The 24,416-nt window shown below is 35.1% G+C and overlaps 2 protein-coding genes across 8 annotated transcripts in view; one reads left to right on the plus strand and one right to left on the minus strand.

Moving 5' to 3' along the window:
• Positions 1 to 8,381, plus strand: part of AVEN (apoptosis and caspase activation inhibitor) — an 88,027-nt gene extending 79,646 nt beyond the window's left edge. Inside the window, exons 3-6 of the mRNA XM_088058062.1 lie at positions 2,126 to 2,196; positions 5,655 to 5,750; positions 6,952 to 7,312; positions 7,934 to 8,381. Coding sequence (XP_087914188.1) covers positions 2,126 to 2,196; positions 5,655 to 5,750; positions 6,952 to 7,312; positions 7,934 to 8,052 — 647 coding nt within the window. The 3' untranslated portion in view covers positions 8,053 to 8,381. The remainder of the gene's footprint in view (positions 1 to 2,125; positions 2,197 to 5,654; positions 5,751 to 6,951; positions 7,313 to 7,933) is intronic.
• Positions 8,382 to 8,451: 70 nt separating this feature from the next.
• The window catches only part of RYR3 (ryanodine receptor 3), a 200,892-nt gene continuing 184,927 nt past the window's right edge, over positions 8,452 to 24,416 (minus strand). For all 7 annotated transcript variants that reach the window (XM_088057565.1, XM_014249772.2, XM_088057564.1 and 4 more), the window contains 13 exons: positions 24,326 to 24,412; positions 22,960 to 23,157; positions 22,252 to 22,382; positions 20,025 to 20,067; positions 19,335 to 19,462; positions 18,366 to 18,426; positions 17,380 to 17,526; positions 15,563 to 15,697; positions 13,423 to 13,579; positions 12,071 to 12,135; positions 11,867 to 11,967; positions 10,211 to 10,262; positions 8,452 to 9,411 (listed from right to left, as the gene is read on the minus strand). In XM_088057565.1, the coding sequence (XP_087913691.1) occupies positions 9,316 to 9,411; positions 10,211 to 10,262; positions 11,867 to 11,967; positions 12,071 to 12,135; positions 13,423 to 13,579; positions 15,563 to 15,697; positions 17,380 to 17,526; positions 18,366 to 18,426; positions 19,335 to 19,462; positions 20,025 to 20,067; positions 22,252 to 22,382; positions 22,960 to 23,157; positions 24,326 to 24,412 (1,401 nt within the window). In that variant the 3' untranslated portion in view covers positions 8,452 to 9,315. The remainder of the gene's footprint in view (positions 9,412 to 10,210; positions 10,263 to 11,866; positions 11,968 to 12,070; positions 12,136 to 13,422; positions 13,580 to 15,562; positions 15,698 to 17,379; positions 17,527 to 18,365; positions 18,427 to 19,334; positions 19,463 to 20,024; positions 20,068 to 22,251; positions 22,383 to 22,959; positions 23,158 to 24,325; positions 24,413 to 24,416) is intronic.

Genomic DNA, 24,416 nt, shown 5'->3' on the forward strand with positions numbered 1-24,416 from the left:
TGTTGGATAAAGCAATTGAAAACAGAGAAATGCATATTCAAGCTGGACATAATAATGGCCTTAAATAATTATACAGATATTCAGCTGAGAAGGTCACTTTCTTGCTGTAGTGGTCCTGAAAATGACAATGATGGACGTACCAGGTACTCATTGTTACTATATTTGCATACCCAATGACTGCATGAAATGCAATGAACTAGAAGTTCACTTTAGAGACTAAAAATTTTTTAAAATTCATGGCCAATACATTTTAAATTCCACCTGAAGGATGATTAGATCTCTCGTTTCTCATTATTTGGCAAAGAAATATGCCAATTGCTATGCCATTTTGCTGCTTATTCATTTTGTTTGCAAAACAGAAGCCAGATGATGCTTGTGCTGTTGAGTAAAACTGCTGAAAGGTTTCACTCTCCTACATTTTGACACAGGCAGACAATGTAAAAGAAGCCATTTTGGGGAAGGCAAATTATATATTCAGATTTTGTCTGAAGGATTAAGGGCATGATTCAGGAATCATCAAAGGTATGAATGGCAATTAGGATGTCAAGAGCAAAATGAAAGCTAGATGATCAGTTGTTGGTATAACCATCAAAAACTTCCTCTAGGGCATTCATTCTCTTTTAGAGAGAGCTGTTGCTTCTCAACCAACTGCTGAAATAAATCACGGTGACTTGCAGGTGATCACATAGCGGGTCAGGTTGAAAGTGACCACAGTGGGTCATCTGGCCCAACCTCCCTGCTCAAGCAGGGTCACCCTAGAGCACATGGCAGAGGGTTGTGTCCACATGGTTCTTGAATATCTCCAGTGAGGGAAACTCCACAGCCTCTCTGAATGACCTGCTCCAGTGCTCACAGGAATGAAGTTCTTCCTTATGTTTTGGTGTAACTTCCTGTGCACCAGTTTCTACTCATTGCCTCTTGTCCTACTGCTTGGCACCACCAAGGAGAGCCTCTTGACACCCTCCCTTCAGATACCTACGGACAGTGATGAGGTCCCCTTTCAGTCATCTCTTCTTGAGGCTGAACAAGCCCAGCTCCCTCAGCCTTTTGTCAAAAGAGAGACTTTCCAGACCCTTGATCAACCTAGAAACACTCTAGTCCTCAGGATAAAATTTCATCTCCTTCATGTAATAATTATGCTTGGCTTTTTTTTTTTTTTTTCATTTTTTATTTTCCCTACTAGAACTCCTGAAACAGTTATTTATCCTCAAATTGCAGTCTAAGGAGAAACAGCCTTCTCTTACTCTACCTTTGGCCATCATCTTGCAACCCTAATCTTTCATGTTTTCTCTGTCAGACCTTACCAATTTTTTTTTTTTTTGAGTTACAGGATTTCTTGTATGTGTTTTTCAGTAAATAAATTTGTAGGTCTGTATTTTGTAACATAGCATGATGCTGCAATAAAAATACTGCATTTCAAGCAAAATGATAATCCAGTATCCCTTATAGTATGAAAAAGTTTCTACTGGCTTGAAAGAATGTGGTAGGTTAAAAGATACTGCAATTATGTATTTAACTTAATTAGTCCTATTTAAGGGTTTCTTTTAATTCAGTCCTTTTTGCATATGAACTGGAATTTGGGGTTCAGTACCTTTTTTTTATGATGTGCTGGAGGAGGGAATAGTTCAAGGAAGAGCAAGAATATAGCTACCAGACAACAGAAAGTCTTTATTTGGCTTATACAAAGTGGTTTAAAAGAATATTTATAATTAATTTTTAGAAATATTTGCATGTTGGTTAGAATAGAAAAAATTCTATTTACAGAACTTCCAAAGCTGTTCATAAGAAATTCACTCTGTGAATACTGTGTGTATTCCTAATATGTTGTCCAAATTGGAATTTTGAATGAAAATCTTGCATGTTGGCATGGCACCTGACAACTCATCATTCAGTTTTGTTTTCATTGCCCCTTTTTAATGCTGTTTTGCAATAAGCAGTTAAAGTCTTATAGAAGTTTGGCATAAATAAGTTTATTATTTTGAATACAAGCAGCATTAATATTAATTGAAAATTAATTGAAGAGGTGAGACTTATTTCTTGAATTTACTTCTTTAGGGTTTGGAACTTCAATGAAAACTTTTTATTCTTTTTTAAAATAAATATATTTTTTATTTCTTTTCCTTAGGAGATTCCTTTACACAGTTTCGATTTGCTGACGAGAAGGAATGGGATAAAGAAAATCTATGCCATAAGCAGGTAACAGAATTATCATTCAAATGATTTTATATAGATAATCATCTGGGACAGAATATTTAGGCAGTTGTGCCTTCAGCAACAAATTGTTAATGGAATAATAGCACTCTTTGTTCTGTATATTTTTATTAACTTCTCTCTAATGCTGGGGGCTCCTGTCCTTGGGCCTTGTCCTTTTTTTTCTGCTAAAGACTAATCAAAGCCGTGGGCTCGGTTTTTAAGTAATGCTGGGAGGAAAGAATAAGAAAGCCCTCCAGTGAAGAAAAAATAAGAGGCTGTCTCTTTGCTTCACTGACATAGGAATTCAGCCTTCCTTTTTCAACTGTATTCAAGAGAAAAGTGTTTAATAGAATTACTATAACAAAACCTGTAGGAGTATATTCATATATTGGGCTGGGAAGCATTCTGGTTCCTTCAGATTAACAGTTCATATCCTCTGGTTGAAACTTCATGCTCTAAATAATTAGGGCACCAACTAGATTTTTTGTATATGAAGTCTTCATGCTTGAATAAAAAGGAGCGCAGCAATAGGAGTCTCCTGTTTTCTCTATCGGGATACCTTAAAGTGTCTCAGTCTCTGGAGCTGTCTTTCTCATCCAAGTTGCCGACATTTTTGCAAAATATATGCTTTTGTCTTCCAGGCTTTTCTTAAAATTCCTGTGGAGCTCTGCTTGAGTGTTTCTCCTAACATCCACATGTATTCAAATTTTAAAGATTTGCTATTTATTTTCTAAAATATTACAATAATTATTCCCTGGGAAGTGGTATTTAAAGGTACTTTAGAGTTGCAAAGTCAAATTAAAGTGAGGAAATAAATCCAAATGCAGCATTTGTCTAAACCACCACCTGTTTCTTCAGTGGAACACAGGCTTTCTATTTTTTCTTATCACTTCTTCCATTCCTAGTGTGCAGGATGGTGTCAGTATCCCAAATATTAATTTCTTCATAATTTGCTCAGAGTATTTTCATTATAGCATTTAGGTGATTAGAACACAGTAATTAATTCCTGAATGGCTAAAGCCATTGCGTGCAGGCTGAAGCAGCATGTCACCATTACCCTTCCTTTGATTTCTTATTTTAATACAGAATCCTGTCCAAGATGGTTTTATAGCATTATCTAATTTTTCAAATTGTCTCTGATCTTCAGCCGATATCTACTTTTTGTTTCCCATCTTGGACCCATCTTTCTTTTCACTGAAAGCCAGATCCAAGTCTAATTTTCTTCCTAGATACCATTTTCCAAAGTCCTGGCTTTTGCCTCTTAACTCACCTGTTTCTAGTTCTTTGCCTGTCAACACATTATGTACAGGATTAGAGAATTTTAAATGAAAGTAAATTGGTTATGAGGAAACAGAATAAAGCAGAAAAGATATAAAATTAATTATAGAATTATTAGATGTTTCTCATTCTCTGTCTTTTGTAGAAAACAGTGGCAAAGCATCAGTTTCAAATGTGGAATGGAAATGTCACAGTTTCAATATCAACAATAACTAAATTTCAGTTTATTAAGAATGTTGTCTTTCATTTTCACAAAAAGTTAATCTGCATTCACTCCATTGCATTTCGATAAAATGCAATAAAAATGTTTCATATCATGGTCTGCAATTGAAAAAGCAAAGTTATTAGTCATTTGGATTTTTCAGTAAAAAATGGCAATTTCAGCAACAAAGTATGCCTCTACTATTTTTTTTAGCAAATAATGCTGTGTGCCATGAAGTGTTCATAATTTATTAAATACTGCTTTGATCCCTTTGCTTTTTATTAGAATGCCACTTTTATAGAAGTTTGTACTTAGATATCAAATTTATATTCTATTATGTTATTTCTCAAAATTCCTCTTTTATCCTCAATATTTTCTCCTCTTCCCTAACACCACTTTTTTACCTTCATTTGCAATGTTCATTCACATTAACATTTTTGCAAGTATACACACGTCTTCTAAAATGCACTTCAATATTTGTTATTCAACTATGCTTTTTAGAATTTTTTCTGTTACCAGATTAATACAATTTCCTTGTCCTTTACAACTGTGCAGAAGCTACATTTGAACATGATTATCTGTCAAAATAACTGAATTTTCTGAACATCTAGTTCATTGCTGGGCAACAAGAATTATTTGCTGGAGACTTTGTGAGGTTACTTGCACCAGTGAATCATCTTTGATGGTGATCACTAATTCATTGTAAAATAAAATTCTTAGTACAGAATAACAATTCTTACATCAGGTTTTTTTTAGTCCTTTTATTCTCATTACTGGATACCAGAACTTGAATTTGGATACAAGAAACTGTTAAATCAACTGCATTGTTTCCTTTTTTAATTTACTTTAGTTTTGTAAATATATTGTCAGAACACACTATGTCTTTGATGTTCATTCTTGTTTCATGTGCAGGTGCTAAAAGCCTGTTAAAAGCCTGTTAAAAGGTGTTGACTGGCTTTTGGAAGCAGTATGAATTTCTTTGACAAATCTCTTATGATATGTCACAAAACTCTCCTAATTTATGAGTATTTATTCTAAATGTCTGTGCCAGTCTACATCATATTGAGAGGGACACATTTTTGTCCCTCCAAGTGAGATTTGGAAACAACTTCTCTACTTCCATGAAAATATAGACTGAGAGTATAGGCTGAACTTAAGCATTTAGTTGTCAGATTTTAAAATATGTGATGGATATCAGATTTATCTTTGCCAGTTTACCCATGGTGAATGTGCTCAGAATGTTCTGCTGTACTCTGAGCTTGAAATCTTCCTTTAAAACTACTGAAATCTGGTCTGTCCTCTAGAAACCACAAATATTCCTGGTCCATTTTATGTAATTTTGTTTTTAAAAAAGGGTCAAGAGAAAAGGCCACTTCAATACCTGTCACAGTAATAAGTTCTCATTTAGCAGCAGTAGCATATCTTTCTCCAGTGTCATTTTAGAAGTGTTTATGACTATGTACTTTGTTGCTTTTGGAAGTATCAAAACATTTAAAAAGATGGGAAAGTATGAAAAGGCCTCTGTTGCATTAAATTTAGCTACACAGGAGCTACACAGGATGATTGCTTAGGAAATAGTAGCAACTCACTAAAGAATCGCATTTCACTCTGCATGAAAGCTTCACCGTTCAAAAGATGTTTCAGTTGGAAAAGCTTCTTATGCCATTGTCAACTTCCTGAAATATTTTCTACTTTGGAATTTCAAGCTATTGTCTAAGGAGCATTCTATTTATACCTTGTTTTTTAACCTTAAGTGATTATTTGCATTCTAATTTTTTATGTGTTGTTATTTAGCCAAGCTGCTTAATAATAGTGTATTTTAAAATATTAATTTGTGTATTTCATTAGATTTCTTGAATGTATGTGACAGGTGACTGTAATAGATTAAAATTATGATGGTTTTTATTGGTGGATGTTTTTGTGTTTGGTTGGTTGTTTTGGTTTTTTTCACAAGTGTACTATGTGTTGAATTGTGTTTCAGTTCTCTGCACTTTCTGTTGACTGCCAGTCTTTGGTCCAGGCCCTTCAGGAATTGCCTCTACATCTGAGGCTGAATGTAGCTGCTGACCTTGTGCAGGTAATGCTGTGAAATTTCACAAGAAAATGCAAATATTTTAGGAGAAATAATGTGTGCAAGAATGATTAGCCTTCAAACAGAAGTAGAATGTATTATATAAGTAAATGCATTCATTTAGACTGGTGTGTCAAGTGGCATGTAATGCAGGATACCCCACTATTGAAACATTTTGTGTACTTATTTGGCCTTAAACAAAATGTCTGGATGTACAGCATATTAGATTTGAAATCAGGTATCAGGTACCATTTGTCCAAGCAAGGAGAATTATGGCCCTTCCTGAAGAATTAAGACTAACCATAGGGAGAAGGACTTTGGGGGTGTTTGTGAATGAAAAGCTCAACATGACTCAGCAATGTGGGCCATGTTTCAAAGGAAACCTGACCATCAGGTTGACGGAGGTGACTCTTGCTGTCTGCTCTGCCCTTGTGAGATGCCCTGGAGAGCTGCATCCAGCTCTGGAGTCCCCAGTACAAGAAAGACATGGACCTATTGGAATGAGTGCAGAGAAAGGCCACAAAGTTGATCAGAGAGCTGCAGCACCTCTCCTTTGAAGACAGGCTGAGCTGGGGCTCTTGTTGAGTTGAGGCAGGCTGGAGAACAGAATTCACTAGGGAGACCTTACAGCACCTTCCAGTACCTTAAGCAGGCCCACAGAGCAGAGCTGGAGAGGGGCCTTCACAAGGGCATGTATAGATAGGACAAAGGAAATAGCTTTAAACTGAGGGAGGGTTGGTTTAGATTTGATTTCAAGAAGTTCGTGACTGTAGGGGTGGTGAGGCACTGAAACAGCTTTCCTAGAGAGAGTATGGACTCCCTATTGCTGGAAGTGTTCAGTGCCAGGTTGGATGAGGCTTTGAACAATCTAGATTAGTGGAAAGTTCTCTGCCTGTGGCAGGCAGTTTAGAATAGGTAATCTTTAAGGTCCCTTCCAAACCAACCCATTCTATGATTCTCTCAGTAGCAGTGTTAATATACAATCTCATATTCTGTAATAAGGGATAAAAGGAGCTCATATTTTGCATTTGCTTTTGTAAAAGTATCAAGATAACTTTAGTTTACTTTTACTTCTGAATTTGATTCTGCTCAAATGTACCTTCTTAAGTGATCAAATATAGGAAGTATGAATTATAATCCAAATTAGACAGAATAGTAATAATAGGTAGATCATTATAAGGGTTCAAGTCCTTTCTTGTACTCCTAGGCATCAACACCTCTAGAGATCCCACAGATGAAATCTAAAATCTTTGAAGATGGGAAGAAGAGAGAGAAGCTGTTTCGACAGTCTCTGGCTCAAAGCGAAACCGGGTTGGTCTCCCATCCTGTTGGTAATTCTGTTGCTCCATCAGAACCTGTGAATAAAAATGGCTCTATGGCAAATGCAAGAGAATCATTTCAAAGAATCCATCCACTATCAAATCAAGACACTGACCATTTGGATGAAGAACTAGATCTTCTCCTGAATCTAGAGGCTCCCATTAATACAGAAGATAGATCTGTGTCAGGTACATTATCCTGCAGCATATCAACTGAGAAAGATTTGGAAATGGATTATAAGGAAAATGGTAAGTTTTCTCCCCAGTATGACCTTATTAATTTCCATTGCTCTCTGTTTTGGTGATGTTTTTGAATTTTTGATTAGCCAGTCAACTGTGCTGCTCTGTGATGCTCTGCATCATCATCTCTGTCACACTGCGTTTCATTTATCTGGGGCTGTGTTCCGACCCATTTGCTCATTTTCAGTTTTAACTCCTCAGTAACCTGAAGTTTCACCATTGTCAGTTCACTTTAAGCATTAAGTGAAATTCTTCTGCAAAACAGCATGGGGCTTATGATTTAGTGAAGATTTAATTTTTTTAAAAAAGTGTACTGTTAGGGAATTTTATTGCAGGGAAGATAAAGTATTCATGTAACTTCATCAGCCTTTAGTTCACTGTACTACCAGTGTACAGAAGAATTGACAGATATTTCTGATGGCTTCTCCTAAATGCTACCTTCAAACTACTAGCATTATTTTACAAAATTAAGTTTGGCATGGAAACTCTTTTTGGAATATTACTTGCTCTTCTTCAAGAAGGAGAGGTTGTGTTTAAACTCAGTCAGTTGTGCATAAAAAGCAAAACTATGCAGGACAGAGGTAGTATGAAATTTTTTCCAGATTTTCACTCTTGTTTTCTCTTCTCTAGAGCCTTTAAAAGTAGATATGCCTGAAGAGAAGTGCACATCATCACAGCAGCAGCAAAGTGCATCTAAAGATGTTACTGAAGAAGAGCTTGAAGATTGGCTGGACAGCATGATTGCCTGAAGCTCAGATTTCCTCATATGAATAACTGAATATAGCAAACATTATGTAGAAACTTGAATCTTTCTTTATCTCCTTGTTATTTCCTTTCTCTGTATGCCAAATGCCTGTTTTTCTTTGCTGGCACTTAAAAGTTTGTGCAAGTAAAATTAATTTTTATAAGATTGAAAATTGTTGAAGACTAATGATATTATTAGAAAGGTTTAAAGTTTGTGATGTATTTAGAGTTTTCTTTGCTAAAGAAGCCAGCTACAGTGCAGAAAGAAAACATTTATTTCAGCTTGTACTTGCTCTATGTAGTTCCTAAAATAAAGCTGTGGATGAACAATGAATATATGTGTTTTTAGTTACCATTGTCACAAAACGCTATATTGTAGAAAATGGGAAAGATGACAGCAACGGTTATATTTTATTTGTAATACTTTATTGCAGTGGGCAGTTTTTATTAGAAGGAAAAAAAAAAGCATAATCCTAACAACTTCTACTTGCAAGTGACTGTAGAGCATTGTTTTATTTTGGCCTAAGTTTTAAATTTTGTTCATTTTGATACAGTGTATGTCTTTTAACAGCAGCATCTGATAAGCTGTTATTGAAGGTAGTATATAAACAAACTTCAAGTGCAATTTGATACAGAAAGACAGAAAAGCAATACAGTTAATGGGTCTGTTCCTCTAGAACACTAACAAAAAGTTTGCATAGCTATGTCTACAGAGATTTTAAGGCACTTTAATGTTTCAAGGTTGACGAAGTGTTTGAAAATGATTTATTTTTAACTGCTTAAAGCTTTTCAAACTGTATCGTAATACATTCACTAGCAAATACTGTGGGGAAAAACAGGGCAGCAGTTAGTTGAATTATTTTTTCTGAGGTACAGTCTCTGATGTTCAAGTTCTTCAATGTCAGATGTGCAATTTAGATGCCTTTTAGCCCTTTCAACTGTACTGCCAAACACCAGATTAATGATGTGGTTAAAAAGTTGTTATAATTTTAGGCCATGTTTGAACTGGAAGGCTTAAAGTAATCTGGTATAGTTTTTGCTAATTAAAATTCCAACAAAACACCTGTTTCATATTTGGTAGGTACAAAAAGCCTCTGAAATAGTGTCAAATTTTATGTGTGTCTTGAAGTTTGGAGACATTTAAAGCAAATACAAGCTGTGAAATTACGCCATGAAAAGAACAGGTTTTTTTTTTTTTTCTTTTTTTCTTTTTTTTTTTTGTATACTGGATCTTAGCAGTTCATGAATAAATCATTTCTTTTGTGATATTAGCCAAGTTGATCCTCATACTGTTTTCGGAAGCAGTCACCTGCTGGGAAAAAATCCCAACATCTTTCTTGGTACATCTTCCACACAAATGATTCCTGAAAATGAGAAAGAATATTCATTTTACCAGTCGCATTGTGCAGTTTGTGCTGTAGATAAACTTTTAACAATAACCACATACTGTGCCTGCTACCATGGAGTAGAACTGTAAAGACACTGGAACTCAAATGATTGTAAATCAATAATGTTTATAAAAGTTTTATATTTCTCTTAATTCACTACCACTGAAATTTAAGCTCTATTGGAAAAATATCTATGTATAAATTAATCAATTTATATCAGAGCAAACCTGTTGATAAATTTGTATATAAGGAAATGTGGTTTGCTTTGAATGGAAAACAAAGGTACTTCTGTAGTGTTTGCCTAAGAGCTTCTTATTAGAGATAAGATTAATAAAGTTCTAGTTATTTTCTTACTTATTTACCTTTAAGGCTGAACAATGCTAAATATACAGTCATCCAAATACCTATCTAGATATATATATATATATATATAGACTTTAAATATAGTAGCTTAACTACTTAAGCCTTTTGGGAAAAAAACTACACCTGGTTCATTTGAGATTTTCTTTTCAGGATAAGATGACAGTAAGATTACTGCTAACTGACTTCTGACAGAAGCTGGATGAACTAGCACAGTGCAGCATCCCCCCACCTTCCTTTTGTTTTAACCCTTCTTTTCTTTCACTGGCAGTAGACTCTTGGGGAGAGTGGCATCATCCACACTGCTCAGTGGTACATCAGTTCCACCTGGTGGTACACAGCTACAAGGCTTGAGAAGATAAAAATGTTGAAAGAAAAGCTTAATGGTTTTTCTTAAGTTTTATTTTCTACCCACCTGGCCAGTATGCTCGGTTTCATCCTTGTTAATTAGATACATCAAGAAGAACCTGAAACAAGTACATGAAGTGGGGTATTAGTGCAGGAAACATCATATCTCTGCCTGACCTTTTCTAGTTTGGGGTATGTGAGGAAGAGTATGCCAACCAGCAAAGCAATGACACTACTAGGCATCTAAAGTGCTTATTTTAAGGGGGAAAATTCTGTCTGAAGCATGTCTTGTGTGAAAGTGCTAACATAAAAAAATCTGTAGAAGTAGAAAAATGCAGTTTAGCATTTCCTTCGTTTCAGTGTGAGGAGCAATACCTGAATTAGGCATATGCCAAATTCTGAGCACATATGCTCCAGCATCTCACCTTGGAAGAAGTTACTATGGCTACTGCATGAGAAGTGTGGTAAATACTGAGCTGCACCAGGATTTCTGAATATTGCTACTATACAGTTCATGGGCTGAGCCTATCCTTCCCCAATACCTGTGCTCAGTCAAATGTTGAGAGCTTCAACTAATTAGAAAGACTGTAGAGAACCAACAGTGGTCTGTTTAGAGGTAATACTACTCAGAGTGGGACAGTTTTGATGCAGTAAATTTGGAATTAGGCTTAGTATGTGCTTTCATTGTGAAGGAAGGAAAGTACACTGATTTTAATAGTTTTCTAATTAAAGGGTAACATGGATAAAAAGATTGTTCACTATATATTCTGTTATGAAGAAAATGGTCATTTTTAATTTATGGTGAATTAGAGGTTCCCGTGTAACAACTAAGCAAATCAATATAGTAAGAAAAGCTTGGATGTTGTAGACTGGTAAAACTATGGATATTGATAGAAATTGGCATAACATTAACCAATTGGTTGTGTTTTTTTTTTTTAATTTAAAAAAGTTCAGATGCAGTATTCCAAAGCCAGACTGCTATAAGATTTCACTAGCTTCTCCTTTCATTCTGCTGGTGCAATGCTTGTGTTATTTATTACCTTTGTTGTATGAGTAACATATAATGCAATAAAATATAATAAATATTATATATAAGTAATGTATAATGCAACAAGAATAATTTTTTTAATATCCTCTTAGGCCTCCTCTATATTTATTAAAGAAAGTGGAAGACCACTCTCTTGGGAGTTTGGTATAGTCTAAACATGTACAGCTCCTGAGTGCTTCAAGGTTTCAAAAAGCTCCACTAGCACTAAAGAACGGTAGGAACACAGTTAATTATTTTTTGGAGCTCATCTTTGAAGAACTTTCTACAAGTGCCTTTATTTGATTTGTTTTGGTTTGGGTTTTCTTTTTTGTCAAATTGAAGCAAATTTTCTATGGTCTTATCAGCATTACCAAGCCCCCAGAAGTCACAATCAAAACTTTCAAACTTAAGCAACTTTTTAAACTGTCACCTATCCTTCCCCATATCTGACTTTCCTCCCATCAGAATAAGGAGCTGATGTGCATTCTGGTCTCATACTACTAAGGTACCTCATGTATAAGGTGAGCAATTTAAACATAACTAGCAGTGCAGAATAGAGGAGGGGAGACCAGAAAGGAGAGGAAATATTCCTCAGTTTTACAGAATTCTGCCATGGGATTTTCAGCAATGTGTGTACCTAAATTACACTACATCTGAAAGGTCTATATCACAATTCCAATTGTAAAATGTACTTACAGATAGTTTGCCAAGTTATGTTCTTGCAAAGTATGTGTTTCAAAGCCATGCGGGGTTGTGTCAAAGTAGTCATTGCCAATTCCACAGATAAAGCATTTGGTCTGAAAACAAAAGTTGTGGTTACAGAAGAATTTTAACTCAAAGACACTAGTTGGTGACAATCTGGGTGAACAAGAGCAATGAAAAATATAACATGCTTCCTACCTCCATGTCTTCCCTCACTTGTTCTTGCTGGTCTCTTAATTCACCAAAAGCATCAATAATCAGACCTATTTCAAATGGAAAAGTAGCAAGACTTCAGTACATAGCAATATTCATATTGCAATTAATGTCATTCCTCTAGTGTCTAGAGTTTAGTGTATTTATACATACAGGCACAGTCTCGAGAGAGGAAAGATTTTTGTGCTTTATTATAGTCCAATTAACCTTACACAAGCTCATCTCTTTTGTTCCCATGAATTAAATTAATTTTCACTCTCCTTTGCATAAAACTCTTATGTCCTAAGTCCTGTTGAAGAAGGACAGCTCTGCTCCCTCAGCCCACCTTGGACAGTTTGTGACTCTGCTTCACATTTGAAGCATTACTCTTCCACTTTCAACATTTTAAGAAAAGAACTGGATCATTCTGGGGACTGTAACATTTGTAACTTTTTCTCAGTATAAATGTTTTACATTTTTTCTTTGCCACCAGGTGCAGTCCAGTTTTTTACCTAACAGCCTTAGAACAGTTTATGCAATGAGTGTTGAATGCTGCCCATCACCGAGGAGGATTCTTGTTTGCTGTAAACCACAACTGCAAATCAATTAAAACTGCAAATAAGCCTTTAAAGAAAGGAGGAAATTGCTATTTGGCCATGGTGACTTTCTCCATGTCATTTACCCTTTCTAATTGGAAGGTCTCCATTCCCCAGTGGGCTGTGGTGATTCCAGGCTAAAAGTGGGAAAGACTTCAGCAAGGCTCTCCCAAGTTTAAATGCTTAGTATAGAACAGCTGTCGCCCTGAAAACACAGTTTTTCAATCTTGTAGACATAGTTTCTAAATACTTTCCCAGGACAGTAACTGTAAACATAGATATGTGTACATTCTTATGCACGTCTTGTGATGGACATCTCTCATGGCCAGTGCGGTTGGGAAGGTGTTATCCTGACCATCCAATCCCTGGCTGTAGTCAGAAACCTATAAATTCTGAGAGGAAAAAATAAAGTTCTCTCTTTTCCTTCACCACCCCCGGGCTGTGTCTGTGTGAATCGTTTTGTGTCCAACAGTGACAAACAGTGATCCTGCACAAGGTTCATAATTGCTGGATAGTTATAAAAACGTTCATAAACACTGCAACCCACATAAATTACATTCCTTGTGCTTTGACTTTGTGTAGTACTCGGGAAAAGGCATATTATGTATGAATCAGTATAAAATTATTACTTTCAGAATTAATGATTTTATAAACTCATAAATAAGTCTCTACAGCAATACTGCTAAATTTGGTTCGAATATAAGTATGGTTTTCAAAGATGAATTAATTTTGAACAATGTCTACTAAAGTAAGTGATGGTACCTTGAATAATGGCAAGTAGGATAACAATAACAAAGAAGAAAAATGTGATGTCAAAGACAATTCGGTACATTTCATAAGGGTCTCCAGCAGGATCCTCAATTTCATCTCCAATGCCACCACCAGCTCTTACACCCACATACATGTGGAACAGGTAACACTAAAAAAGAGAGAGGAAAATTATAAATATATCTATCATTAATTATTCTTTTGGGGTTTTTGGGTTTTGTTTGTTTGTTTTTTTTAATTATTCTGCTCTGCTAATTCTCTTGACTATTTATAGTAACAAGAACACATAATATCATTTGTCATGTATCAAACACACTGCACCAAAAATCTGTTACTGTCTAAACTAATGTGAGTCCACCTTTAAGTACACTTACTAAGAGGGGGAGTCAATATTAGCTGTTATCTGCTCCTTACTCCGAGGGTCTTTCAGACTGAGACTATTTTGGGGGTATTTTTCTTGTATTTACTGTTACTATATTAACTGTTATCTATATTCTACTCCTTATGATAATTACTAAGATTCTATCTTGCTCTGAGTAAAGAGACATCTCAAAGTCTTGCAGTGAATTTCAGAAATGTGGAAAATATTGCCATAAAATAAATAGTGGGATATTCAAAACAAGTAGATCTACCTGTTTGTAGGTGATTTCTAGATAAATTAATTTTGCAATACTGGATGTCTGATTTATTATATTGTGAATTAGTTGTGATCTGTGAAACAATCTCTGTTCAGTTCAATCCAGAAGAAATCACTTAAAAAAGTATTGTCCTATTTTTTGCAGATGCAAATCTTAATCAAAAAAATCTTTAATAATCTGTATATTTAAGGTCTGTAAGTATTTTGGAATGGAAGGAATGATAAACTACTGACGTTCCTGTATGATTTGTTACAGAATCTTGTAAACTGCCTTCAGCCACACAGTGTAAGTTAAAACAATATCGATCTCTAAGCACAGCCAGTATTCTGGACTACGTACATTAGACAGCAGTGGGTGTTAAATAATGAGTATAAAACCTGGCATTAGCAAACACTAAAAAGAGCTATACATCCATTTTTATAATGCAATTTTACTGATGTCATAAGATGTTGGTACTAATTTAATAGTACTTAATGTAGCTTAGACTTTATTTGCCTCACTTGATACAGTGGTTTAAAATGTTGTATGGTTTTATTATTCTGATTATTCCTACACCTATTTTATGACCAGAGTATTCAGTTCACAAAGTTTGGGCAGGTTTCATAATTTCTGTAATTTGCATGTCTAACTGCACTAAGTGTTGAAAAGAAAGTTCAAGAATAGGGAGGATCATTCTGTGAAGTCCATGATATGCTTCTGTTCTGAGGTGTTTTATGCTGTCTTTGGTGTAAAATGCAGGGCAGAGAATTTCTGTTCCATGGGAGATATCAGCTGGCCCCAAACTCAGAATATCACATTTCTAATACCTGAATTTGTGTTTTCTGTATACAGTAATAAAATCAAATTCTCTTCATACATTAATATATATCTGTAGAGTATGTGTTATTTTGACAGAAATAACATTCAGTGGCGATGGGTAAAAATCAGATTGTAAATTGGTGTAATAAGATTATCACCCCTAGTAAGTTGTAATTTCTGCTTTCTCACCCTTGACTTCTTTCTTCATGACTAAATTACTAATTGTAATTTTGGAGCACGCTTTTATAACTAGTGCTAATAACATAATTCATATAACCTAAATAAGGACAGGAAGAGCTTGTACACTTGCAAACATTGGGAACAAGTGGGGTTTCTTTGTTGTGACAACGCGGCTTCTTTTTGAAGCTCTGACCAATTTGTAAAGAAATTCCTCTTTTACTTTGAGGGTTTGCCATCCTCAGCTGTAAAAGCATTGTGGCACATCATAAACCACAGTATTTAGGAGAAAAATTCAGAATATCTTCCTATGTGTCCTATTTGCTGTTGAGTTTAGACCACTGGAGAACGCAGAGGGGATTTCAAGACTGTTCGTATTTCCAAAATGATGTGTATCAAGAGGAAGAAGAACCCAATGGAATTAGCAACAAACACATTGCTCCTTACTTATCATTCTATCTAAAGTATCCATTTGAAAATTCAGGATGATATTTGAGGCATGCAGGTGATGCTTTAGTTACCGTCATCATGTCATCACACTTCATGTCTGGTTCATCTTCATCTTCACTTTTGTTGTAGAATTTGCGGAAGAAGTTGAAGGCCACCACGGTGTAAAGGTACACGACTACAGCGAGGAGTCCCACAGTAAGCACAAGCTGCGTGTGGAGACATGACAGGAAAATAGGTTTCAGTACCATTTGTCAGAAGAGACATGACTGCTTGGTGCATTGCCTTAAATATTGAAAATGGGTCATATTGTACCGTTCCCAATAAGGAAACTAAAGACAGCAGTTATGTCTGTATCACAAAAGCAGTCTTTTACACTCTTTAGTTTAAAAGTTTAAGTATAGTAACTTGAAACACTGGATATACAATAAATATTAAATAATAAAAATAAAACCCTTTAGATAATTTGACAATTTCAACTGGGACTTATTATGATTTAAAAAGATTTATCATAGTCTATTTTCTCTTCCAAAGCTGTTTAGCAAAGCCATTGCTAAAGTGGAGAGAAAATAATTTTGATAAGAGTAAGTAATTTCTAGGTCCTGCCTGTAAGGAAATAAAATCATTAGGTAAAAAAGTTTAACAGTTAATGAGACTAGATTATATTGTCTGTTAGAGCTGGTGTTAGAAGATACAGCTCTGGAGAGCAGTTTACTGAAAGCTACATGTTTTTGAAAACGTAAGAACCAGAATTTACTCTTTTAAAAGAAACATAAGAGTATTGAAGGACAAGCTGATCAATTATCACTATCTGCAAATCTGTCAGCATGCTTCCAAAGTGAACATTTCAATTCAGAAATCTGCAGCTGTCTTTCAGTGCTCATATTTACTAGCCAGAAAAACAACAGAATTAGAAAAAATATTCATTGCTTAAGAATGTAAAAGCTATGGTCTTGAGTTAAATCAGTTTTGTCAATTATGCTCAGTTTTGACTATTTTATTTTAAAAAAATTGTAAGGAAAATACATAAATCATTCTAATCATTAAAACTAATACCAAATTGGTCATCTGAAGTAAAATAAATAGTATAAAACCAGAGATTTCATTTGTTTGTGTGATGATAACACATCATCACCTTGTGTGGGTATATTTTTATGCCTCTTCCAAAACATCATGTGGTTTAAAATGTTTTGACAAATCTAGCAAGGCATGGGAGTGGGCTTAGAATATATGTTACTTCATTTGAGAAGGAATGGAATGTGTATGTTTGAAATTATATTTTGGGGAATTTAGATTTCTTAAATGTGAGATTAAAACAAACTATAAAGCTTGTTTTTTGTTGTAATGATAGCTAGGCACATGTATTCTTTGGAGATCAGATCATGATTCCCTGCAGAAATTTGAACAATTAGCTTTAGAAGTATACTTTATTAATCTGATTTTTGCATGACAAAGTGCTATAGAAGCATATTTCACAGTGCAGAATGCCCACACCTTTAAGCCCATTTTTATTAGCCAGGTATTGAAATCTCAGTGCCCAGATCATTATTACTGCTGTAGCTAAGGAGGGATTGTGTATTCTTAATATTTATCACCAAACAGCTCATCATTGAGAATATAGAAAGAGCTGGTTAGGTAATAATTCATATTCTTGTATATTTCTAAAATGATGTGTTTTCTATTGTGTACAACACTTCTTTATCTGTCATCACTTTATAATATAGATTGTTACAATTTCATAGCATTTAACATGTATTAAGTGTGCTGTAGTAGATAAGATAATCCTATTATGATAAAAATTACTTGCATTCCGATATTTCCAGTACAAGAGATTTTTTTCCCGGTACTTTTACAAAGATTTTTTTTTCAAAACTTTTCATGTAGCACTAACCTGTTTGCCATTGTGAGTGACTGAAGACAATATAGTTCGCAATGTCTTAAAACCCATAGCAATATCCAGCAGATGAGCAGCAAAGAAGAAGTTATTGTAGTGCCCAAGGATAGACATAGTTGTGTACCAAGCTAAGTATAAAAATGACTGCAGAGAAAGTTAAAAGTGGCAGAGGGTTAGCACGTGCTGATGTGGATTGTTGGATACAGAACGTTTTTAAGTCACTCAAGTTGTTGTAGTAGGACACTTTGCCTGTGTAGGGATTAAACAGCTCAAACTTCACCCATCTTCTGAAAATTACCAGTGATGGAGGGGGACATCATACTGCTTTTGCTGTTGAAAATGCTGGGACCAGCCTCACTCAAGAACCTCAAAAACAGCCATCACAAGGATGTAAAAAACCTGTATATCCTAAAAGCTACTGTCACTGGCAGGGATATGGAAGACAGGTGTTTCCTGATAGAGCAAGCAATGATTGCTAGTACTAATAACTTACTTCAAGATGAATGGTGCTCTGCTGAGCTAGCATAACTAGCCTGGGTACATGTGAATTCCAGTCAATCACTTTATGTTGTGAAAGCTCAGTCCCGCTTTTTAATGGCAGGGATTTCTAGCACTCCCAGGGTGTGTGTAGATTCTTTACCTGAGTGGGAATGCTCCCCCGGGTTACTCCTTGAGGCTAAACCAAAGAGGTTTGCCCACTGTCACTGATATGGGCAACTAACAGTAACTGTTAAGCCACCTTCTAAACCATTAATTTAATAAAGAATGTACTACAATAGCAGTTATAACCATCTATATTGTGCAGTATATAATTCTGATTAAAACATCCTTTAGTCTAATCACAAGAAAAAAAAATATTTTTAAATGGCTCTGTAATGCAATATTATTTGTGTATGTTTGTTTAAAATAAAAGCAGATGGTGGAAGACATACAACCATGTTTAGAGTAAATCAAAGTGTATTCTTCTACACTAACATACTTACATTATCAGTAAAAACAACTCCAAGCTTCCAAATGTGGTACTTTGTATCAATGGAGCTTAGCCTAAGAAATACAAAATTTTTGAAATGCATAAATGTCAAAAGTATTGAATTCTGTATTTACAAACAGCAAACTAGTTTTGGCACTTAAGAATTTTTTGTTGAAGGTGGCAATAAAAATTAATTACTCATTTTTGGAATGATCTGGGTGCTTCATTTTTCACAGACTATTCATTAATTATGAGCACCATAAAGAGTTTTTAAACCAACAAAACTGGTGTAAATTTCATGAAGAATGACACTGCCATATTCTAGACTTAAGAAATAAAAATCTGTGCCAAAATTAGTGAAATGTGGAACACAGATTGCATAAATTCAATGGGTAAGTGTTCTGTCTAGTGTAAAATACTGCCAGAATAACCAAGAGAAAATGTAATGCCTTCTGCAATATTCTAAATAATTTATTAACCATTGGATGGCATACAAAGGGAAGTCTTTCTTGTGCATCTTACATATTGAGCAAACCAACTCTTGTAGGAGCATAAATCACTTGGGACTGGGACACTTTCAAGCTCTTATCTTGACTGACTAAGTCAGGAAAACATCTCTGAATCTGCACTAGACACCTGTTGTCTAGATAATTATTATCAATACTTTTTCTGTCCTTTGCTTTATAAACTATGTCATAAGACCTTTTAAATGCTGCATTAATTATTGTTTAAAATGAAAGCGTGGCCAACTATACCAGTCAGCATAAATTTGCTGATTTTTTTTTCTTACTTTTATAACACAACTGTGTTTTAGAACAAACAAAAAGCTATTTTATTTTATTTTCAATCTAGGAAGACTTATCCATTTGGATTTCCCATGTTGAGGAAAACATCACAACAGTTTCAAAATGAAATCTTTTTTTATCTTTGATTGTGAGGTTATACCAACACAAAATTTGCCAGTGAAGTTCAGAAGTCCTACCATGACACAAGAGATGCCTCTTCTGGTTTGCTCTCTTCCACTGGACTAAAATCAAGGGCACTTTTGTCCAAGCCCAAAAGTTCTGCAATGCGTTCTGCTCCATATAAGTCTCCATACTTGTTAATAACCTAGAAAGGGAAGAAGAGAAGATTTTGCTCACAGAAGCTGCTCAGTGACATTCACATACTTCAGACCAGTAGTTGCCAGGAATTAAAAAAGAAGTCCTTCACAATTAACACTACTAGAACAGTAAGAACTCCCAGGAAACCAGAGTAGCATAAAAAAGAAAAATAGAAGCATTAAAGGCTATTATCTGAAAGCTTATGTATAATTTGCTGTCATTTAAGCTAGCTTTTTTTTTTTTTTTTTTAGGGCATTGAGGGGGCTTTGTATCCTAAAGATGACAATGATTGTAAATTAGACCTGCTGGCTGATTGACAGCATGAAGTTATTTCAAGTGTCTGAGTCTAGGAAGGAAACCACAGCCTTCTGTCTTCCTCCCTCCTCCCACCTACGCCACAGCTGCCTGTTCACTGAGACATTTAACACAACAATGACTTTCATAAAACAAATTCCAGTTCCCAGTTATTTCTGTATTTATGTGTACAGAAGCATATTATATGGATATCCAAATTAACCAAATAGTAGATTATTGCTCTGAAAAACATAATAGAAATATGAAAAGCTTACCTTCCGTTTCACAAATTTGTCCCAATAATTGTTAGGGAAGGACCTACATAGATAAGGCAAAAATATTTCTAGTTATTTAACTTGTTAGGGCAAAGGAAGAAAACAGTGAGAAAAAGAGAAAATACCATGTTCCTGTTCATTGCAAATTTTGTTCACTCACTGCACTTCAAATCAGGAGAATGATTTCTTTTCATGTGGACAACCACTGCTATTAATCATAATTTGCTGCAATATCATCTTCTCCCTCCATACCCCCTTTCTTTTTCCTATACACAGATATGAATGTCTACAAAAGGACAGCAGGCTACATACTATCACCTAATAAGCTTAACAATTCCATAATAGCAGGTTAGTCACTGCAATATTAATCTCCTAAATAAATACTTTATCAACCTAGCCATAAAAATCAAACCAGACAACGATTTTCAGAGAAAAATAAGAGACTCTTAAAGCATAAATCATTTTTAAGTTCACCAGATTAAATTTCAAATAGAGGCTGAACACTTGAGAATCAGTCAACTGTTTGCCATCAGAAAATTTAAAAATATTAAACTTGCAAAGAAAATTCAAGAAGATATTTGCCAATATATAACAAATATTTATATATATAGCAGTATCCAGTAACTGCTCATTCTAAGGATATTACTGTATATTATATCCATTTTGAGGAATGCAGGTTAGCAGGAAACACTATAAAATTGAAGATTTTTCTGTCCTTCTATCCTGGAAATAATACAGAGTTGAGAAAATATGCAGGAATGTAAAAGAAAAATAACTACTTAAACTAAAGGACAATATTGGTAAAATAAAGTCAGTGCTAGCAAGCAAGAAAAATGAGATTCGGAACAATGTTCTGCTGGGATGTGAGGCAAACTTCTCAATGACTATGCTCCGATTTTTACCTTTCTGATTTGGAATTATGAATTAAATTAATCCAGATAAAGGCAAGTGTTTCTAGTGACTGAAATAGATGGTATATTCTAGTCCAATGTTCCATATTAATTTTTTGCTTGATTTCTCAGTCTTTTAAGCAAAGTATGTTATAGTGTAGCCAGCTTGTGTCTACCTCTTTTACCAAAAACTTCCAATAATTTGTCAGGGTACGTCGCACTTTTAATTACTTTTTTCCAGTTATAGAAAGCACATTTCAGTTTATACAGAACACGGGGTACCCTCCAGCAGTGGTAATTCTGATTCTACAGTACTTGCACTAAACCTCAAGACACAGTTAACATCAGAGGGAAGGATTAGCCTGCTTAAATTAGCCGAAATCTTTAGTTTAACTTCAGCAGACAGTGCAACATGCTGAGAACAGACTGTACAGCATGTCATTATGGATAAGTTGACAATATATTTCATTTATTCATGCTTCTTTCTGCTGAAGATAAACTTACTGGGTATCTAAATGGGTTGCTATCAATAGTGAAAGAAACTGCTTAGAAAATAAGCAAGTCTCTCTAGTTTCTCAATTACCTTTTGTTGTAACTTTAATAATTTGTGTTAGTCCATAGTGCTGAATAAAATTAAGAAAAATTCTTAAAACTTAGGTGTAGGGAAAAAAAGCATTTAAGATTTTCCAGCCTTTTAGAAATTCTAATCATGGAAGCATAGGTGGAAGGGACCTTAAAGATCAGCTAGTTCCAACACCCCCTGCTATGGGCTGTGTTTGTCTGTGTCACTCCTACAAACTGCTGCAGCTTATTGAGCCTCTTAGAATCAGTGTGCAACTACTACACTATTTGCTAATGCCTACAACTTGACAGAAATTACTGTCAGACCTACTCAAATTCTAGGAATGTTGTTTTTCACTAGATTTACTCTTCTTGTTGCATACAAATTTCTTAAACAAGGAATGGGAAAGAAAGGGAGGAGAATATCACTGTACAAGTGAAACAGAGTCACTGGAAAGGATGGAAGTTTTTAAAACTTTCTTCATAGAGACTAATATGTGAAATGTCATGGAGAGACATTGTGAGGTAAAATATATAATCCTTGCAAACACTAGAAAATGAAAAAGAGGTGGAATGTATGTGTTATCATCTTATTCATTAAGTAAAATGATAATACAGGATTTCACATTAGACTCTACTACTGTTAACATCTAATATAAGGTGTTAAATGCCTTTCTTTTAGATTAATGAATTGGCAGGTGGACAGAAAAGGTTCTAGATCAGTGGCTTAATGGGCTGTAATATTTATAAGCATATAGTAATTTAATTTTACTTACGGAGTATTTATAACGAGGCGATCCCATTGTCCTTTAATATCATCCTCAGTTGGTTGTTCAGTTATGTATAGTCCATCAAATTCCAGCTTTCTAGCTACCTCCTTTTCTCTCTTGAATACAACCAGAGGCACCTGTGAAAATGACAGTGGCCATCTCTGTCATGGTTTTTGTATTTTTGCTTCTTTATAACACTAAAAATGTAAGACCAAACATCACAGTAGAACCTCCCGCAGGCAGCAATGCCTAGGCAGCCTCGGAGCAATGGCCAGCTTGGCAGTCAGGTCCCAATCCTCCCCCACACACCACTTTTTATTGCTGAGTGTGATGCTTCATGCCATGGAATATCACTCTGGTTGGTTGGCCCAGCTGGCCTGGCTGTGACCCCTCCCAACATACCTGCTGAGGGATGAGAGTGGGGAAAGCAAAGAGAGAGCCCTCACGCTATGCAAACATTGTCCAGCAATATCCAAATGTGACTGTGTTACCTGCACTGTTTTAACCACAAATCCAAAACACACACACACTGCTAGGAAAGAAGGTAACTCCATTTCTGCTGGTCAGAATAAAGGAGGAAAACACCAACCTATTGAGCAGTGAGAATTTGTCAACAGCTAGGTACAAATAGGTATTCCAGTGTTAGCAACATCAACCACCTGGGGACATAGCCAATGTTTAACAAACAGATTAGCAGTAAGACTAAGAACTGGCCTTTAAGCAGTAGTATCCAATCACACAGACAAAGGAGATGACAGTATGAATAACTGCCAGTGCTCTGAGAGCAGGTGCCATGTAGCCAGTACTTTCTTCTAAAACAAAAAACACCATGCCTTCCTCCTCTTCCTCTTCAGCAAAGGAGTTCCAGAGATTAGAGTCTTCCTCTACTTCATCAAGTGGCTCTTCTGTCACCTGAGAAAAATTTAAGCACATTGAAAATAAAATAAATTTAAAACCTTTCCCTTTACTCTAATGATAAACGATATTTGCAAAGCTTGCTCAAAGGAAGATGATAGATCATTAGCTTTAAACATTCTTCATTTGCACAACAGAAGTCTCCACATCATGTCATGTCACTGAAAAGAAAATCTGGAAAAAGCAAATACAGGCAGTTTACAAATCTCCCTAACAATGCTGTGGCAAAACTAAAAGTAATGAAAACATTCAAAAACAATTTCTTGGAAGAAGAGAGGAATGACAGGGTTATGTATTATGACTGAATTAGGGTTTTTTTGGTAATCTACATAGTTCGTGATTACTCGAGTTTAAAGAGAAGTAAAATATTCCTGTAATTGACTTGTACACTGTTCATAACTTTTTATTTCATGACTCAGTTTAGAACTTACAAATTATATACAGTATTTCATCAGCTGACATACTGCCCTAAATTCTTCCAGTGACTTTAAAAACCTGCCCTTTAAAATAAAATCCCCAGGGGCACTTTTTTGACAGCTTTATCTGACTGTTTTGACAGCTGAAGTCCTGTTCAGTCCTGTCTGACTCACACTGACCCTTTCCTATGTATGACAGATGGACCTACACTGATAGACACGAACTTCTGTCTTGCTCTGCAACAGAATGGGCTGTCACCCACCAGACTCAGAGAAAAGCAGAAGAGAATGGGGAGAAAAGGATTTATACACCAGAACCTGAAACAACTCTAGATTCAGGTGAACCTCTAAGATTAGGTTTAAAGTGTGAATGTATAGCCTTCTTCATCAGTGAGCTAAACAAGAAGAACTGTAGCCTACTATAAAAAAAAGAAGTAACTGAGAATAACCAGATTAAATAAAGTCTCTTAATATCTTGAGAATAAATGAGAGAAAAATCATTCAAAAGCTTTGATATTTGAGTTATTTTAGTAGATTTCAATTTTCCCAGAACAAGATTAACAGTCCAAACAATAAAAGACTTATGTGATTAAATTAAAAAGTGCCTAGAAACTCAACAATAAAGGAGAAATTAAATAAATCTCTTTTCATTCAGCCTGAGTAAAATAAAAACAGAATAGTTACAAACATTAAATTATTGTATCATCTGGTACTAAAAAAAATATTTAAAGAAAAATGCATAACCTTACCTTGTAAAACAGAAGAATAAAATTGATGGCAAATGCAACAAATAGAGCAAGAAACCTTAAGTTGTAAAAATTTCTTGCCAAGTAGTGCTGA

The sequence above is a fragment of the Pseudopodoces humilis genome, chromosome 7 (assembly GCF_049639895.1).
Source record: "Pseudopodoces humilis isolate 2021_Gansu_Grassland_sample_001 chromosome 7, ASM4963989v1, whole genome shotgun sequence".
NCBI lineage: Eukaryota > Metazoa > Chordata > Aves > Passeriformes > Paridae > Pseudopodoces > Pseudopodoces humilis.